This window comes from Astatotilapia calliptera, chromosome 23 (genome assembly GCF_964374335.1).
Source record: "Astatotilapia calliptera chromosome 23, fAstCal68.1, whole genome shotgun sequence".
In the NCBI taxonomy this organism is placed as follows: Eukaryota; Metazoa; Chordata; class Actinopteri; order Cichliformes; family Cichlidae; genus Astatotilapia; species Astatotilapia calliptera.
In genome coordinates this window covers 25,549,904-25,569,538 of record NC_137443.1, presented here as the reverse complement: position 1 = coordinate 25,569,538, position 19,635 = coordinate 25,549,904, and the positions used below count along the sequence as shown (strand labels likewise).

Genomic DNA, 19,635 nt, shown 5'->3' with positions numbered 1-19,635 from the left:
TCTTAAATCTCTAAATATGTAGAACAATTATATTAAATTATAATAAAAATCTATAAAACTATTAAAAAAACTACAATAAAGTGATTAAACACCAATCAAATGTATTTATTCTTTGACAGGAAACTCATAAGTTTCTCTGATGTGACAGGTCGTGTTTTTATTGGACTCTTCCGACAAGGTTGGGGTCAACACCTTTCAAGTTTCCGTAAATGAAATATAATATCCTGGCACTGGTTATCAAAATAAAACACATAATAGTTACTTGAATGTATCTTCTTTTATTTTCTGTGTCTACTTCCGGTTAAATTATTTTTAATACGTGATAACTTGATGGCGTCGTGGGGTCAGCAGCGAGCGGAGCTACCGTTAACCAGGGTGTAAAGTACAGCTAAAAGAGCGCCTCTGATGAAGTTAGCCTTTTAACCACTGCACAGACAAGGAGCTACTTAGTTGGATGAGCCGCCGTTTTGTCGTCTTGTGGTCGAAAAGCTTCAGCTGGTCCCTTTGACAGCCGTCAGGCCTCGTCGTCGTCGTGGTCCGGCAGCACTCGAGTGAAGTTGGGAGCGGACTGCCAAACTTCTGCTTCCTCCAGCGGCTCTCCGCGGGGCCCGGGGCTCCTGTCACCGGCCCTGTGGATGAGGAAGTGACTACACATCTAATTAGCGCCCAGGTACGGTACTAAAGAAGTATTTGATCCATTTGAAGGGTTTATTTATTCCTTTAAGGGCTGTTTGTTTTTCTTATAGTCATGCAGCGCAGGTGAACGCTGTTTAGCTGTGCGGCTGGCTGTTAGCATTAGCTCAGCTTGACAACTTCCCTGGCCTGACAGCTAGTTGCACACGTCTAGCTTAGCTTCACATATCGGCTCTCTGTTTAGATAACAAATAGTATTTTGGGCGTAAGTGTCAATAGTGTCTTATAATTATTCATAAAAACGGCTGTAATTGCTAAAAATGTGCTAGCAACAGTTGCTATGTTGCTACTCGGCTAACGCTAGCAGGAGAATCTAAAGCGAGCTAATTATCTACCAAAGGAGGCCATGATTTTGCTGTTGATATCAACTTTGTTGTGAGCACTGAGCAAGAGTCGGTACAGAAGATGATGTTCATGAGGAGGATGATGTATGTAAGGATAAAAGAGAGAAGAATAAACGCTAAGCTAAGGCTAGCACCAATGCTGCAGCTCTCTCATCAATCAGTGATGATCACAGACTATCATCAACAATTTCCAATCAACTCCTCGTCAGCAGAGGCCATCTTGACTTAAATTTCCACTCTTTTGCAACAACAATAACATGAAGGCTAATTATGTTTGTACAGATTACATTCTGGAGGTTATGTTCAATAGTATTAATTGATAGCTGAGTAATAAACTACTTTGATTCCACACAAAAGCTTGTGCTGCAACCTTTAAAGCCCCTTTATTGGACACTCATAGCTACAGTCATTGCATATTTCACTATACATGACAATGCAATAGTATAATATACAGCTTAGTGACAAATTAAAAAGCTGAATGCTTGACCTCCTATAGTGTGGGCATCCGGAGCCCAGTTAAAGATAATCAGTGATCAGTAGAAAGGTATGGTCTGGAAACTGACTCATCTGAATAGACCCACATTAACAAACATTGTCACATTAAAATGGCAATAAAATATCCATCAGTGTGGGTAATTTAAATGTGAAGAAAAGGGCTCTTAAAGTAGGGTCAGCATTTACTCCACTACACTTGTATTAAAGATTTTGTTGCAGCTGTTTTCTGTTTTTTATGTTATCAAATCACAAATATACTATTTATCTTTGCTAGGGAACGCAGCAATTTAAGGGCTCCCATTCCTGAAGTGAGTTCCTTGTTCATTCTCTCCATTGATGTTTCAAAAAATCCTTATATAAAGAGTTTTAATCCTCAGACCAAACCAACCAGCTACGAGGTGAATCATGGCTATTAAAAAGATTTGATTTGGATAAAAAAAAAAAGAAGAAGAAGGCAAAGGTACGAGGCTGTGTACAGGAACTGCTCATCCCCATAATGCACTGCAAATCCTAGATTTCACAGTGAATGACTTCCAGCCTCCTTCAATGTAATCCTTTGCATTGTTGTAGTGTTGCCTCGCTGCAATCATTGCTCTCTTGTTTTGTGCTGATGTTCCTACATTTACAGAATTTCAACAGTAACAGCGACCTCCACCGATTGGAGGCATTGCTGTTTCGGTTCAGGATTGTGGGTAGAGTAGTTCTTGTAAGCAGTGTCATAAGTAAAACGGGTTTTTGTTAAACCAGGGTTATATGTAAATAGTATTTAGTAAGCCTGCTTAAGGTGTTTACATTATGGCTGATATTCAGAATACTTGTGGGAGTTTTACTTCAGCAACCTCACAGTTGAGCTCGATATTCTTATGGTTTAAGTCTGTAGTGTGCAGAGTAATCAGCACAAAAAGAATAATTGTTTTTAATTGCATTGGCAGTGTGTTTGGGATTATTGTCATGCTGAAAAAAATAAGGCGTTGGTAATTAGATGTCTTCCAGATGGTATTGCATGGTGGATTACATGGTACTTTTCTGAGTTCATTATTCATTGATTTTAATCTCCGACACCACCGGCTGAAATACAAAAACAAATGATTTGTGACAGGCTCCTATTAACAAATCGGTTCTTTACTCAAGGCCACTTTTAAAAATGACAGTGTGGCTTCTTGGAAGCAAAATGTAAAGAAACAAGAGGTGACTCAAGACTTTTGCACAGCACTGTATATTGATACCAAGTACCGGGTTTGGGTTTCAGTGTTAATTTAATCATATGTGCTCCTCACTGGAAGGAAGATACTGTGAATCTTCTTTTTTTTTTTTTTTTTTGGATGATGATCAAAACATCATGCTTGACTCAAACATTATTTTACTTATTTTAAGAAACGTGATGAATACATCCAAGAATATAAACTTATTGTCCAGCACAAGTAAAATGAATCTAATGTGTCTGAAGTCCTCACCTAGTTTATTGGCACTATTCTCCTTTCAGCTCTCTGTGAGTGCTCCTGACTCACACATGCACGTCGTGTGGGGTGTGAAGTGAAGAAATATTGATGACGCCACATTATGTTACCATAAAAATGCAATAAATGCTTCCTAACAAGTTTTACACCTTACACATACCAAGAGTGAGAAGCTGACGGGGAAGCTCACAGTTAAGTCAAAAATGTCTGCAAACGTACAGAGAAAAGCTGCTGGTGTAGCAGTGCTCAGGCCCAAACCCCTGACCCTCATTGCTGCTGGTGTCCTCCAGGCTATGTTGGAGCAACTGCTGCTAATACGTAACATAGTAGACATAGAACAGCATAGATGACTTATATCTGATCCAAATGCTGGATTGGTGCTTCGGGAAATACAACAATAGAACTATCATGTAGACATAACACTCTTAAAATATGTATAAAGCCTCCAGATGCTCGTTTTGACATAAAAAAAATAAATAAAGACGAGTTACTACAAATTTGCATTATTACAACAGCAGAATGGCCAGAACAAAAATGAATAGATGCAGCACAATGTTATAACAATAATACTGCACAAAAACAATAGAAGAAAAATGTACAGTATACATCACAAATTAAATGTAAATGTGTATATATGAGACAATTTCAGTTTAACAGATTGTTTTTATTCGCACATTATGTTTAATGATCCCTTTTAATTGCATGTAAGGATTTATGATGATGTTTTTGTGTTTCAGGAGAAAGGAATCCCTTTGATGGGAGAATCCTCTTTCCTGGCCTCCTGGGTCAATCGCCGTGCCATTAAGATGGGTACGTACATGCTGTGAGATGGTGTTACTGCTTGGCAGCGAGTCAGCTTCATCTTTTGACAGACCTATAATTTGAGGAATTTTTTTTCCTCCCCGAACAATGGCTCTTTGACATCTTTGCCTGACAATAAGTCCCTTGTGTTGTGCGGCTAAGTGGAAGCGGCTTATCTGAAGAGATAAATGCAGCAAGGCAACTTCATTTTTTGTGTTCATATGTTCATACCGCAAGACAGGTTGTTAGAGGAGTCTTTAGCAAGTTGAGTTTTTCAATGATAAAACCTGTTGAATAAGCAGAAGTCATGCTGTCTCACAGATGAGCAGGAGGCGCTGAACTCCATCATGCAGGACTTGGCCGAACTGCACCGCTCCAGCCGTCCTGCCGCGTTCCTGTCAGACCTGTGCAAACCCAAAGCCTCGTCGCCCAAGAACCAGGTAACCCAAGTGAAAGCACGAAGGCTCAGTCTGGCTCATCTTTGCTCTGGCTGTCTTTAACTCTGTGCTCTGTCTCCAACAGAACGATGTGAGAGTGAAGTTTGAGTTCAAAGGGGAGAAGAGGTGAGGTTTCCACTGCTGTGTTTCTCCCTCCGGTGCTGTCAGTGCAGACCAGCAGCAGTGCCCGTCTCTGACCTCTCACCTGTCTTCTTCTTTGCAGGATTCTGCAGTTCCCTCGACCTATCAAGCTGGAGGATCTGAGGTCCAAAGCTAAAGTGGCTTTTGGTCAGACGATGGGCCTCCACTACACAAACAACGAGGTACGAAACTTGAAATGTAATTTTCCTCTGCTTCCTGTAGTAAATGGACTGGTTCTTATATAGCACCTTTCTACTCTACCTGAGTAGAAAGCACTTTACAACATGCCTCAGTCATCCATTCACACACACTCATACAGGGACTTTTTTCTATGCTGAAGTAGGGCTGCTCGATTATGGCAAAAATGCTAATCACGATTATTTTCACTGAAATTGAGATCTCGATTATTTGACGATATTTATTTAACAATAACAATGTGTTGAATAATGACTTTAAAAATTGTCAAAAAATAATATAAAATAGTGTGCAAATACTGATAACAGTGCAAATGTTTGCAATATAAAAAATAAATGAAAAATGTAAACATCTATGTTTAGTGAACGTTGCAGTGCTGCTCTGTGGTGCAGCTACGACACTGTAGCAAAGTTTACGCACTATGTCTACTTGATCCACGTCTGACTCCGCGAACCCATAATGTTTCAACACCACTGAAGTTTTTTTTACCTCTCTTTTCAACCAACGGCAGTCACTCTCCTCTCCAAATAACTTCTGCTTAGCTTTCCGAGCTTCCCTCGGGTCCTCTTAATCAACGGTCCCCAACCCCCAGGCCTCGGACCGGTACTGGTCCGTGAGTCGTTTGGTACCGGGCCGCGAGAGTTGAAGATATTGTCGGGCATAAACCGGTCCGTGGCGCAAAAAAGGTTGGAGACCGCTGCTCTCAATTGTTGTGACATGCGTTCGAAATGCAGCGAGGTGCGCTCGATTTGCCACACGGAGCAGCGCGAGAGTAAAGCACGAGGGAGGGGCTAATAATCGGCTCAGTCATTTTTAATGATCGCTGAAAGCCCAGATCGTAATCGTGATTAAAATTCGATTAATTGAGCAGCCCTATGCTGAAGTGCTTCCTATCTAACATTCACACACAGTCATGGATGCATGGGTGGGGGGGCTGAGGTGTTCTGAGCCAAGAGACAAAATCTCTGCAGCGTCTCCTGTTTCGATGTAAAGCACGTCACATCAGATTCGGTCAGTTTCACAAACCACACAGACTAGATCCCTTTCATGTGGAGAATCTAGCTGTGCTATGATCCCCCTCCTGTCATCCTAAACCTGTCCTTTCAACTGCCCTCGGTGCCCCTCTGATGTTGTTCTTCCCTCTGTGCAGTTTTTAAGAACACCCAGTGTGTTTCAGCGGCAGTGTGTCTCACTCTTTGCAGACTGACACAACTTTTTTCTGCTGTTTTCTTTGGACATTTTGACGCAAAAATCCACCTCTGGGTCTGGTGGTGGATCTGCATCATTGTGATTCATCAGCTAGATGTTTAGTTGCTGCCTCGCTAGTCTGCAACAGAAGTACTAGTAGGTTAAATGAATATTTTAGTAATGTACACCACCAGCTACCTGTTGGCTCTAAGATGACTGTTGGCAGGGGCGAGTGGGATCGTGGTCTGCGGCCTGTTTCAAGAAAGCAGACCACAGTTGTGCTACCAGTGCCATCCTGCCAGCCTTTGATGTAGAAAATGAACGATTGTACGAAAGCTGCATTAGGAAAAAAAAAACCCAGAAGTAACGGAGTGAAGGTGTGAGCGTGTGACCACATCCTGCACAGGCGTGTGGATGTTAACCTGCTGCAGCTGCTCCACAATGTTGGACACACTCTGCAAACTAACATGACACTGTGTACGCAGTGTTAGCTGCAGAGCTGTGCATGACAGCAACCTGTAACTCTGTTTTATCTACCGTAGAACAGGCCCACCAGGGCTTAGCTCTACAGGTTTGCATGCTTTAGCTTTTTCTTCCTATACATAATAGATAAATGATGAACCACAATTGAATTGAAAATCATGAAGTGTTTGAAATGGTGCAGTCACAGTTTTACGTGTCTCAGGAACTTATACAGAAAGGCACAAAGTGAAACATCACTTTCTAATAGCACCAGTGGAGCTGTGTTCCTGAGAAAATGATGTCACTTCCTGTTGCATCTAGTGGAATCCATGAAACCCCGTGAATGTACAGCATGACAGACACTGGAGTGTAGGAAGTGCTGTGAACAGCTGATTGGATCAATGAAGCACCTGTGTGTGGATTATGTTTTTGTTGTTGTGTGCACTTCCACAAATGATCAAAAAGAATCACCCAATTTTTAAAAGGTTATTCAAGTCACTGTATTTCAATTTTTTTTCTCTTCTTATTTTTTCTTCTCCCCCCCCCCCCCCCCCCCCCCCCCCCTTGCAGTTGGTGATTCCATTGACCACTCAGGACGACCTGGACAAAGCTGTAGAGCTGCTGGATCGCAGTGTTCACATGAAGAGTCTGAAGATTCTCCTTGTGCTGCAGGTCTCCTCTGAGGTGGGCCATACTGCAATGACTTTAATGGTAGTTTCTGATACTTGTGCACAGTATGTACGTTGTGTGGCGGCCGACACACCTGCTGCTTTTTCTGTGCTGTAACCCCTCGACAGTTTTTACCTCTCAGCTGTAAAAGGCTGATTGGGGTGTTTTTTATACCAGCGTTGGTATTTTTAATCTTCAAATCAAATCAAATCACTTTTATTGTCACATCACATGTGCAGGTACATTGGTACAGCACATGTGAGTGAAATTCTTGTGTGCGAGCTTCACAAGCAACAGAGTTGTGCAAAATACAATAATGTAAACAAGCAAAATACAAGAATGGCTACATCTGAAACTAATAAATATATGTACAATATATAATAGTGTATGCATTTCTGGATGTGTATACTAAATATTTTTGTGTGTGTGTGTGTGTGTGTACACATATTTTACAAATTAAATAGAGTAAACAATAAATAAAATATATAAAATAAAATATACAGAGTGAGACATGTGCAATCTTTATGTTATAGCAGTGTTAACATAGAAGGGCTAGCTGGAAAACAAAGGAGATGTTAAACTTGTCCAGAGTTTCTTTTTAATGTTTAGTTTGTTTTGTGTCTGCAGAACTCGTCATCCAACATGGACCTTCTGCCGTCCCACGAGGAACTGGACAACACGGGGTTCCGGGTCACAGACAAGAAGAGCATGCTGGCGTTGATAGGTAAATGTTTGCTAAACAGTGATGCAGACTCAAAGCTTGCAGGGATGGGCACTAGTGCCCACCACAGCCTGGTAGTGGGTAAGGGTCAGGTGTGTGTGTGTGTGTGTGTGTGTGTGTGTGTGTGTGTGTGTGTGTGTGTAAATTTTAAATTGACTGTCTCAGTGGTTCCAGTGTTAAGAAAAATACATGAATGCATGAAACTCGGACTCTTTTGTGCGAAAATAAGCATCACATGGTTTAGCTGTGACTGTGGCGCACACAGGACAATTTTCTCACTCTCTATAACCGCCGTCCTGTCAGGTTCCCACTCAACGGACCGCAGCTCTCCTCCTCCAGGATACATTCCCGACGCTCTGCAGCAGGTGGCGAGGAACGGCTCCTTCACCAGCATCAACAGCGAGGGGGAGTTCATCCCTGAGAGCATGGACCAGGTGCTGATGCTCAGGAGAGTCCACTTTAGTGTTTGCTACTTGAAAAGGAGCTGCTCTGATGTAACAAAGCGGAGCGCAAATCTAGTATTTAAGTGTAAACTCTAGGACATTTTAAATGTAAAATTAATTTTCACCAGCTTCTTTATCATAAAGCCGATATTTAAAGAGTTCTTTTTAAAGTTGCCATGCTGGACTTTACAGTAGCCATTAAAGCAAAACCTTCTGGCCTTTTAGTATTTTATTAAAGTTGATCTTTTCTTCCTCTTCTCCCTGCTGTGACTACTGAGTTCTGTGGTGTACCTGCCACTGTGGAGGACGGGTTAAGTCCCTGATATACTCCCAAACGGACCTGGGCGCACACAGCAGGGAAGATGGTGGATGCGTATCTGGGTTCTTTTCATAGCACATTGAGTGTCTGGGTACATAGACGTGTTTTGCACACTTGTAGGTGAGGTCGTACAGACGTGAATAGTGGAGGTCAGCAGGCTCCTTCGCAGGCATGGGCAGTTTGTGTTACGTCACAAACAGCCTTCGTTAAAGTGTCACGTGATTCAGTGTAAGTGGCATAACTTGTGACTACTGCAGGTCTGGAGAGATGAGGGAAGGATTTATTTTTCTGTTTTGGAGGTTGTAAAAAGCTTAAATGTAATGTATTTATTATTGAGTTTTCTGAAGTTGCTCTTAGCATCATTTTATGTCAAATTAAATTCACCTGTTGGCTAATGAGATACAATTTGATTGGTTTTGAGAGGATGTGAGTTTGTCTCTCTCTCTCATTTCTCTTGTTTTACTTCAGATGTTGGATCCATTGTCCATGAGCAGTCCGGAGAACTCGGCTTCTGGAAGTTGTCCCTCCCTAGACAGCCCACTGGACAGGTGTGCGTCACAGAATAAAACAGGAAACCACAAAAAACTGCCGTGGAAGAAATCCCTCTGATTTGTTGCTGTTGTCTTTGTGTTGTGCAGTGATTACCCAAAGTCCAGGATGCCCAGGGCTCAGAGCTACCCAGACAACCACCAGGACTTTCCAGGTGAGAGCAGATCTTAGTTCACGGTAGAGCAGGGCAATATGACCAAAAATATTTATCACGATATACATTTGAAAATTTGCGATAACGATATAACTGACGATATAATTGACACTAGACAAAATACTTTACAACTCCACAACTTTATAAAACCCCATCAATGTATTTTCACTTAAACAAGCAGCTGTTTTTTATGTGCATTAAAGTTATATAAAAATGTAACAGTGCAAATGCAAATTCCTTGCTGACAGTTTAACCAAAAGGCATTTCCAGTGGAAATTGGCCGACATATCTTCAGCATAACCATGTATAATATCCACAAAACTTAAAAAGAGCTTATACACACACAACGCGGTAATATTATGTTGAAGCACAGTAGGTATCACTCCGTGAGGCGCCTGCCTACAATAACCGTAATGCTCCGACAATCCATCGTGCGGTTTTGTAGCTTAGCAAAGTCGTACTGAAACATTTGACAGATTTTCGAGCGCCGTGTACGCCATAAAATCGTTTCGAGGTCAGTAAACACAACCAGAGTTCATATATATAAGGCACACGGGATTATAAGGGGCACTGTCGATTTTCAGAAAAATCAAAGGATTGATTTTAAGTGTGCCGTATTTTCCAAACAACACGGTAATAACGATGGCCCGCTAGCATGCGCTACCTAAAATAGTGCTTTGTTGTGTATCTGACGGACGAAAGCTAAACCAGTTCCACACCACTCAAGTTGCAGCATTTTTACAAACCAATTCTGGTTCATCAGTTTCATTTAACGATCCACTTTCGCACTTCTCATTCTTCGTCGCCGCCATGTGCGTATGTAAACAAAGGCACTGCGCATGTGCGTTTTACCCATATTCTATCACGATATTTCATTTTCCTATTGTTGCCCAAAATTACACCGGTATTACCGTGAACGGTATGATATAGCCCAGCCCTAGTTCACGGGTGTTAGACTGTTTAAGGGTTTAAAAAATAAAAACAACAACAATCTGATCTACCAGGCAGTGAAGAGTTTAACAGGCTAAAACTTAAACCAGACTAAGAGCCAAACCTTTAACCCTCTATAGTTGATGTACTAGCATGTCCAAATCACACGACTGATTTTAAGATGATGTAACTGCAAGACGCAGCCTTGCTGAATCTCTGTTTCTACTTGTGTTGAAAGTTAAGACTTTAAACTATATATCAGGTATTAAATCGTATTGCTGGACCAAGTAGAACTAGACTTAAGATCACTAACCTACACCATGCTTTGCTTGTCACGTTGAGGGCAGGAAGAAATGGTAAAAATGGGATTTTTCAAGGAAACCGAGCACTCACGATTTACAGATTACAGTTAAAAGGCCCAAAACATTCTCATGTCGAGGTTGCCATCTTTGAAAGCTGTTTTGAGGCCATGGCCTGTAAATTTAATCTTTTGTATCCTCCTTCCTCTGCAGAGTACGATATTCCGGTGTTTGAGAAGTCAGGGAAAGGAGGGACGTATCCTCGCCGGTACGGCATTCCTTTTGGCCTTCAGGATTACAGTGATGGTGGGTAATTCATTTATTTATTCCTACTGATGCTGAAAGCAAATTGACTTTAAACAGGGATTTAAAAATGATCGCTCTCCTTCATCCTCTGAACAGGGAGGAAGACTTTCCCTCGGGCTCGGCGGACGCAAGTTCACGGTTTCCGCTCTCCAATCAGCTTCAGCTCAACCGAGCAGTCGCCCAGCACCAGCAGTGGCAGCAGCGTCTTCACGCCTGACCTGGAGGAGGTCCCCGGCCCCGCCAGGAGGCCGCGGAGGGGGAGTGACATCGAGCCAAACCCCAATCCAGCCGTGGCTCCGACGCTCTCCGTCATGGACGTCAGTCCACCCAGCCGCTGTGAGTCCTCGCAACACGACACGTCCTCCAGATGTTTGTTTTTCTGCGTTTTTAGCAAACCTGATGTGTCTTTGTGCACAGCCCCGCGAGCGCCAACCAACTGGCGGCTGGGGAAGCTTCTAGGTCAGGGAGCTTTCGGGCGGGTCTTCCTGTGTTATGATGCCGATACTGGACGGGAACTGGCAGTTAAACAAGTTCAGTTTGATCCAGAGAGTCCCGAGACGAGCAAGGTACGTACACAGCAGCATAGAATATATTAAATATAGTGGTAGGAAAATGGAAAGACAAGGCAAAAAGGAAAAAAAAAAAAAGATCATTGCTTTGGGTGGAAGTGTAGATCTAGATGCTATGTCATTGTTTTATGAAGCTTATCAGGGCTCTAGAGTGCGACCAATTTGGTCGCAAATGCGACCAAATTTGTCAGTGGTGCGACTTTAAAAAAAAAAAAAAAAAAAAAAAAAAAAAAATTTGGTCGCACCTGTGCGACCAACTGTTCGGGTAGCAAAAAAAAAAAAAAAAGAGTCTAACTGTCTTTTTCTTTTTTCACTTAAATGACCTCGGACAAGAAAGCCTATTTTTTTCTGTTCAATACTGAAGAAATTTAAACTTTATATGCAGAACATTGTAGAATATTTTTAAGGTTATCTGCTATAAAAAGCCAGACCAGGAAAATCTCCTTCATGTTTTTCTGTGTTTTATTCTCAGTTACTTTCACACAAAGGCATCTGCTGTGATGTTCACAATTCTGATGAAGTCTCATGTGTATCAGTACTGATAAATGATTAGAATTATAATATTTCTGACTGTCTGAGGCTAAATTGAATCGAATCAGGACTTTGAGAACCAGAATCGAATGGATTATGGAAATCAGTGATGATACCCAGCCCTAGTGAGCAGCCTAGGCCTGTGAGAAGTGGATGTAGCTGTGGGTAATAAGAAAAGATGAAAAGTTAAGGCCTGATCAGTCTGAAATCCATAGCCAGTGCTCTGACACGGTGCCATCAATCTTTGAATGCTGAAAAAGCACAGTGCATCCAGGAAACACATTATATGCTGCAATAAATGCACTGCCCAAGTGACCCCTCTCCCCACTGCCTTTCAGCAGCAAACAGGTCGTCAGAGGAGGCCGAGATGATGATTAAGTTTAACATTTTCTACAATATTGACAAAGCACTTTAAGCACAAGTTTGTTAGTTAATAATTTAGAAATGAATATTGTCTGTATGAACTTACCCCCCCCCCCCCCCCCCCCCCCGAAAAAAAGAAGAAGAAAGTGCTGTGGTTGAAAAATTTGAGTGCGCCTAACTTTTGTGCCGGACTGGGAGGCCCGGGTTCAAATCCCGCTTATGGCAACATTTCTTTCAGTCAACAGTTAAACTTTTTTAACTCTTTTCAACACAAATTTAAGCTTTTTCACCCCTTTTCAGCACAAATACCAGCTTTTTCAGAAAAAACTCTTTTCAGCAGAAATTCTGCTGATTGAACTCTTTTCAGCAGAAATTCTGCTGATTCATCTCTTTTCAGCAGAAATTCTGCTGATTCATCTCTTTTCAGCAGAAATTCTGCTGATTCATCTCTTTTCTGCAGAAATTCTGCTGATTCACCTCTTTTCTGCAGAAATTCTGCTGATTCACCTCTTATCAGCACAATTCTCAGCTGTTTCTGCTCATTTCAGCAAAATTGTCCGTCTCTCCACCTCTTTTATTTTGTGAGAATTACTTTTGCGCAGTGAGATGAGTAGCTGCCTTGAGACCAGATGGGCCAGGTTCGATCCTGCTCAGGGCAATGTTTTTTTGTTTTTGTTTTTTTTCTCTCTCACCTTTTTCAGCTTTTTTCAGCATACATCTTCAGCGTTAAGGCATCCACACAGCATTTTCGCAGGAAATGCAAATTTTTCTAGTTTTATTTTTAAAATGCCTTGTTGATTTATAAAAAAGCCAGGGAGGGGAAAAAAAGGAAAATCATACAATGTTGATTTGAAAAACAGGGCTGTAAATAAGGATACAACTCAGTAAATTCAAACTAGAGACACTTCGCTCCCACTTGAGAAAGATCTTTCCAGTCCTCTCGTGTATCTGCTGTTAGAGCCTCGAATTTGTTGTATGTAGAGGTGAAATCGGTTTAACTATGTTCTGCTTGAATATGTGCCCTTCTGTTTCTGCTGCAGGAGGTGAGCGCACTGGAATGTGAAATCCAGCTCCTGAAGAACTTGTGCCATGAGCGGATCGTCCAATATTATGGCTGTCTGCGAGACACGATGGAGCGAACGCTCTCCATCTTTATGGAGTACATGCCTGGAGTGAGTGCACACAAACTGTTCACTGTTTCCAGTTATGTGTGTGTGAAGCTAAAAATCTCATGCTCTATTCGAGTGGAAATCCATCAACACTTGCAAACAAAGTTCCTTTTGTTCGAGTGGAAATGACAGCTGTTTCTCTTAAGAGACGCTAAATTTTAATGTGAGGAACAGCAGGGATATTTCTGATGATTCCTTCCTTTCTGGTGACACTCAGGGATCCATTAAAGACCAGCTGAAGTCGTACGGGGCGCTCACGGAAAATGTGACGCGCCGCTACACCAGGCAGATCCTGGAGGGGGTTTCTTATCTGCATAGCAACATGATCGTCCACAGGGACATCAAAGGTGAGCTGATGTTTTCGCTCCTGCTGGGGAAATACTTGGGACCAAACGTCGTCTTTGAAAAGTAGAGCATGAAACTGTGCAATCGTCTTTCAGGTGCAAACATCCTCAGAGACTCGGTGGGTAACGTGAAGCTGGGAGACTTCGGGGCCAGCAGGCGGCTGCAGACCATCTGTCTGTCAGGAACAGGCATGAAGTCGGTGACCGGTACCCCGTACTGGATGAGCCCAGAGGTGATCAGCGGAGAGGGTTACGGCAGGAAGGCAGACATCTGGTAAGACCAACCTCAAAAGTCTTTACTACATTATTCAGAGGATGCAGCATGAAAGTGATGTAAAAAGTAATTTAAGTGGTACCAATGTAGATGAATTTTTACAAACTGACTTTAGAAAGTGATGCAGCAGTGAACTTCCACATCCCAACAGCTTCCTTCATCAACACAAACATCCATTAGTGTTGCTTCCAGTTTAGGGGTTTTAGTCCCAAAAACCAGGACACCAACCAAAGATGTTTTGGCCAAATATAAAACGCACTTTTATTTATTAACCCTCTGGGGTCGTCGGACGCACCGGCGCGTCAAAATCACAACACAGCTACAAGATGCAGCGACTCAGAGTCTCAGTTTCAACTTGGGTCGAAAGTGAGGACTTCAAACTACATACCAGTTTTTGAATTGTGTCGATGGGCCACGTAAAACCAGAGTTATGATTAGAAAATACACGCGATGTATTTTTCTGACTAAAACCGCGGTGTCTAGAGCGGGAAGAACGGTAAAAACGGCGCTTTCTATGGACAGCGCTAGCAAACACACTCCGCTTGCGAGTGAAAAAAGAAAAAAGAAAAACACCCCTTTCCTATTGGTGTTAAAGTTTACCATGTCAGCCAATCAAAAAATGATGTGGCACTTGGTTGTTTAGGGAGAGGGGGACGTTTTAGGAGCAACACTGGCGAGAGAAAGCAGGTAAGCGAAAGAAAGAGAGAGCGAGTTTTCATATGTGAGACATTAGAGACGTTTAGCGTGTTTGGAGGCTGTAGTTAGTGTGTACTGTAGTCATTGTTTTGTTTTGTGTGTCAGTTATACTGCTGAATTTCACAGTTGCTCCAAAAAAGCCACCAAATTCAGATTCCAGTGTAAACGCTGTTCCCACATGGAAAACAGGACTGATGCACCTCCTGCTGTCAGACCTGCAGGGTTTAGGCCTGTGGTGTTCTCCTCTGTCTTATACTGGACACAAACTATTTTTTTTGGACTGGCACAAATAATTTGTGTACCTTCTTATTTGATGCAGCACACCTGATTGTTCTGTAAATAGATTTAAATGGTTATATAAAAAATGCCTGAGGCCTTGGCTGCATTTTTAGGTAAACAGTACCTTATAACTTTGTTGTTTGCAAAACTTGTGCATAATTTTTAGAAATGTACAATTTCTATTTGCATTTCATTGTTTGTGGGTTTTACAGTAAAAAATGGAACGTTTTTCTACTCGGATTTTGAATTTTTTTTTTTTTTGGTCTGGATTTAGATCAACTGTGCTAATATAGTATACCAAAATGAAAAAATAACTCAAATTTCAGATATTTGAGGTTGTGCTGAAAATAATGATACCAAACAAGGCAAGATAAACAGTTTTTTTTAAAAAGGTGAAATATAGAGGTAAAATCAAAAGTAGTCAAAAACGGCCAATTATACCCTGGACTCCAGAGGGTTAAAGGGTCAGAAATATCAGGAAAAGTCAGGTAACACTAACTCTTTTCCTTTAAGTCTTTAGACCAATCCTGCTTATGTGTGCATTTAACCTCAAAAGCCTCATTTAACTAAGGAAAATCTGTGATTTTTTTTTTTTTTTTTTTTTTTTTTTTTTTCTTCTTCTTCTTTCTATTGAGTTGCTTCTGGTATGCATTCTTGATTGAGGTATTGTCGTTACCCGCCAAGTACGTGGGCGGCCGGTTGGGCGGGCAATGTGGACACCCAAGGTTGTAAAAATGTAACCTTGTGAGGTTATTTAATATAAAGGAATATTCTGCTCATATATGTACATCAGTGTTTAATTACGTCTTCAGAGAAATTAAAAGGTTTTCATGAACTTAAAAATAAACCTTTAAAAGTTCATGGGAATGATACTGGTTTGTGAGACCGGCCACATGCACCGTGCACCAAAGGTGGAGGAGAAGAGAACTCGTTGGTCGCCGTCACCAAAGAAAGGAAAATGTGAAGGAAAGGGATAATGAGAGATGACATCTTAATAAAATGTCCTCCGCTTCATCTTAAGCCTCATCTCCTGATCTGCAGTCGGGGCTCAGATCAGGAGACACTTTAATATTGTCAGCAGATTAGACATGTGACCCTCCCATCTCGGGACAACTGGCCACAAGCCAGCTAAACAGCAACAGCTGTTAGTTATGCTGAGTAATGCTGGACTCAAACATTCTGATTACATGCTCACTTTGTACAAGAGTTTGTTTGCTAAAGACTCAGTCCAGCAATGTTAGATGCACTTCAAGTATGACCTGAAAGTATCACTAACACCAGCTAACAGAGGCTAATAGTAGCTAACACTGTCAAAAATAGCAGCACTTCCTAACAGAAAAGTTGGGGATGTCCTCAACAAATCACCTCAGTTTTTTTTTTTTTTCTTCATGTTACAAAATAACACTGAACATCCACAGGTCTAACAGATATGACTGGCAAAAAAGAAAAGACATTGAGGGTCTTTTGGTAGTTTTTATGGTGGTAACACACAATGAGTCTGAAGTGGGTCTTTCCATTGAGTTTAAATGATAAAACATGAACAATGGTGGTGTCTTTTATTTTGTTTTTTAAGACTGAAATCAACCATCAATCAGTCCAATGGGTAAATTTAAATAAAATAACAGAACGCATTGTGAAGAGAAAAAGTTGTCACGAATATCTCTCTATACCATTAGTTTAGATGCTCCTAAAGGAGTAGGATGAAGTTCACACATGCTTACCCCTCTTAATACGATTTAATAATTTAGGGAGTTCAGTGTTGGTTATCTAGAGCTCCTTCTATTCTGTGTGAAATGTTCTGTTTGTTAGAGAATCTGCAAACAAGACCATGTTGGTCACGTATGTAACCAGCGCAAACCTCTGAAGACGCTTCATTGTAGCCACTAACAGGAAGCTTTGGCCACACGTGGCTTCAAAGATTAAAGACGATGTTGTTGGATGGCTTTTTATAAAATCATGACTTTAACTGTCGAATGAAACGGGTAGGAAAGTAAAGACTGGGTTGCCTTTTGATGTTATTGTGCCACAGAAAGGTGGAAGCTGTAGCTGAGAGCATTTCCTGTGCTGTGAGGCCATGTTTTATCTAGTGAAAACCAAATAAAGCTAATAAATTGACCTTCCTTTCTTTTATGGGCTTAATGTTTGTTTTGTCGTCTTCAGGAGTGTCGGCTGCACCGTTGTGGAGATGCTGACTCAGCGACCTCCGTGGGCAGAGTTCGAGGCCATGGCGGCCATCTTTAAGATCGCCACGCAGCCCACTAACCCCGTCCTGCCCGCCCACGTGTCGGACCACTGCCGGGAGTTCCTCAAACGGATCTTCGTGGAGACCAAGCAGCGGCCGTCTGCAGAAGAGCTGCTCAGGCACATCTTTGTACATTAACCCCTCCCGCCCCCTCCTCGAATCTTGAACCCCTGCCTGCCTGCCGAACTGCCAAATACGGCCTTATCTGATCCCGCCCCCTCCACCTTTACGCTGAGACCACGTTGGACCAGTAAAGACTGGCTGGGAGAAGGTGGGGGCGCTCCTCCTGTCTCTGTTTGTATGAGACTGCCATAAAGGACACAAATTCTTATTTTATTTTTCTCCGCAAGTTGCACCTTAACGTCTCCAACGCGGAGGAGGTTGAGCACTTCCTCCTCTCTAAAAAAAACTGTTTTGTTTTTTTTAAATGTTTGTACGGTTTCTCGCTCTGAGCGTTTTGAAGCGGGATGGCGTCGGTGTTGTTGCCCTAACAGGAGCTGATGCCTGACTCTGGAGTAAACCCCGCCCTGCCTCCTTCTCATCCTCCTCCAATGTCTCGCTGACCCGACCCCAGAATGTAGTCTCCTGCCAAAACCCAGAGTGACGGGCGCGCTGCTATAGACAAACCTGAATCCCAGATCCAGAGAACACTCCCCCGAGAATTTTCCACCCACCTGCCCTCATCCCTCGCCGAAGTCCGCTCCGTTTTCTGAACAAAGTGCAGATGAAACGTTCTGATTCGTCGTCCCCGTCTCTGTGCCTTTTTATGTTTGAGAATGAGTCTCAGCTTTTTGTTCTCAGTTTTTTTGTTTGTTTGTTTTGATTTTTGCCTCCTGGATAAACTGCCTTCACACCAGCTGATCCCAGTTCAGCCGTTTCTGCCTTTCTGCGACGGGGACTCGCTGTGCTGATCATTTCGGTTTGTTCGTTCGCCTGCTGTACCAGCGCCGCCGGCTGGAAACCAAATACCCTCTGTTTAGAAAAGTCGTCATGCTGGTGTAGAAGTGAAGCGCCACATCGGTACCTGTGCTCTCTTTCCTCCTCTGATTCTCTGATCTGATTGGATGTCTCTTAGCATGGCAGATTCATGAATTTACTGCTGGTAAACATTGGCTTTTAGAAACTCGGTCTGTTCAGCCACAGAAAGCAATAGGGAGCACTCTCATGACCAGACTTGAAAGGTGCAGCGTGCAGAATTGTTGATTTAAAACATTTAAAAAGTCAACTAAAACACACTCGTATCCTCTTCAGACCACCATAGCTAATTCTGGAAGGTGATTTGGATGTCTAGTTTAAGGAGAGCAAGTCGATAAATGAAACTGAAGCTGTTGGTAAGCGAAAGGTGGCCGGACAGGGTTTGTTTTGCTGACAGAGCTTACACCATCCCATGGACAGGTCAGGTCCTCGCAGGGAGCCGCGGTCGTGTAGCTTCACCAGCAGTTCATCTTTTCTGGTTAACACGTCCGTGTCAGAGAGAGGGAAAGAACTAGTTTAATGATGACTCAACCATGTTTGTGCTGTGCTGCAGTGCTTTGTCTTAAAGCCCCCCAAAAATGCAGCTGGCTTTTCCAGCTTGTTTTAAGCTTCCAACTATCTCATGGCAAGGGTTTCAAACCGTGCAGTATATTCAGGACTAACCTCGTGTTGTGGATGGATCGTAGAAGTTTTTACATTTCTGGTCTCTTCTTCCTCAGCATGAACTTCCATGGAGAGCAGTTTAACTCTCATCTAACATCTAAATTTGCACCTTTTAAATGTTCAGATGAAGCCAGCCTGAGTATTTGGATGAGACAGAAGCTGCTAATTTGGTGCTTTCATGTGTTCACAGTGAGTCTCTGCCATCAGATCGGAGAAGCAGTGGGGGGAAACTTGAAGATCTTGCTCTGTTGTCCGTTTCATTTCAAACTAAACGTTTTTAGCTGCTCATCATTTAACTGAAGGGTACACGCAGCCTCTCCTGGAGCTCCGCTGCTGGAGTTGGTACGTTCATCACCGTTTTCAGACAGACTCGCAGAGCTTCATTCTCGTGTTTATTGCTTGGTACTGCAGTCACTGTTACCACCGAATCAAATGCATCAAAGCGGACTCGTCACTTTATACACAAACGCTCATCTGATTTGGAAGCATTTACTATGCACACGCCAGATAGCAGGTGACACCTCAGCTTGTGCTGATCACTTCTTCTTCTTCTTCTTCTTCTTCTAATTCACTTTTTGGTTAGTAATGGTGAGGTTTCTGAGCAGTTCTGCCAGCAGCCAATCAAATGGTTATTTAGGGCTCAAATTATGCCTTAAATTTTGGCTGTTTGCAGCAGGTGGATTATCAAACAGCCCATGTAGAAAGCTTCTAAATGTTTAAACAATAACGTGAATCAGAGTCCTGGTGGGAGTTACTGTTGTGCTGCTAAGATTGAAATGTTTCTAGGTTCAAAGAGACGATATGCAAAACTTATATTATCATCAGAGCCGGTTTCTGCAGAGCAAGGGAGGAAGTGTTTCTGGTGCAATCAGCAACATTTGACCAGCAGAGGAAAGTAATGGTGACTCTCTAAAATTAAACTCCTGC

General features: G+C 42.3%; 1 protein-coding gene across 1 annotated transcript; it reads left to right on the top strand.

Moving 5' to 3' along the window:
* Nucleotides 1-307: 307 nt before the first annotated feature.
* Nucleotides 308-17,757, top strand: map3k2 (mitogen-activated protein kinase kinase kinase 2). The gene is made up of 17 exons (XM_026158976.2): nucleotides 308-670; nucleotides 3,727-3,799; nucleotides 4,112-4,230; nucleotides 4,313-4,353; nucleotides 4,451-4,550; nucleotides 6,784-6,897; nucleotides 7,510-7,606; nucleotides 7,907-8,037; nucleotides 8,834-8,913; nucleotides 9,004-9,068; nucleotides 10,511-10,603; nucleotides 10,700-10,939; nucleotides 11,021-11,169; nucleotides 13,107-13,238; nucleotides 13,453-13,582; nucleotides 13,676-13,853; nucleotides 16,989-17,757. Exons 2-17 carry the CDS (start codon nucleotides 3,745-3,747, stop codon nucleotides 17,206-17,208), a joined length of 1,944 nt encoding a protein of 647 aa, XP_026014761.1. The 5' UTR covers nucleotides 308-670; nucleotides 3,727-3,744; the 3' UTR covers nucleotides 17,209-17,757.
* Nucleotides 17,758-19,635: the final 1,878 nt, after the last annotated feature.

What these genes read in the sequence shown, in the direction of transcription:
- map3k2 (XM_026158976.2), top strand. Translation starts at nt 3,745, where the DNA reads ATGGGAGAATCCTCTTTCCTGGCCTCCTGGGTCAATCGCCGTGCCATT. An exon ending in TGCTGCAGGTCTCCTCTGAG is followed by an intron (nt 6,898 to 7,509) that starts GTGGGCCATACT and finishes TTGTGTCTGCAG; the next exon opens with AACTCGTCATCCAACATGGA. An exon ending in CGTCCACAGGGACATCAAAG is followed by an intron (nt 13,583 to 13,675) that starts GTGAGCTGATGT and finishes ATCGTCTTTCAG; the next exon opens with GTGCAAACATCCTCAGAGAC.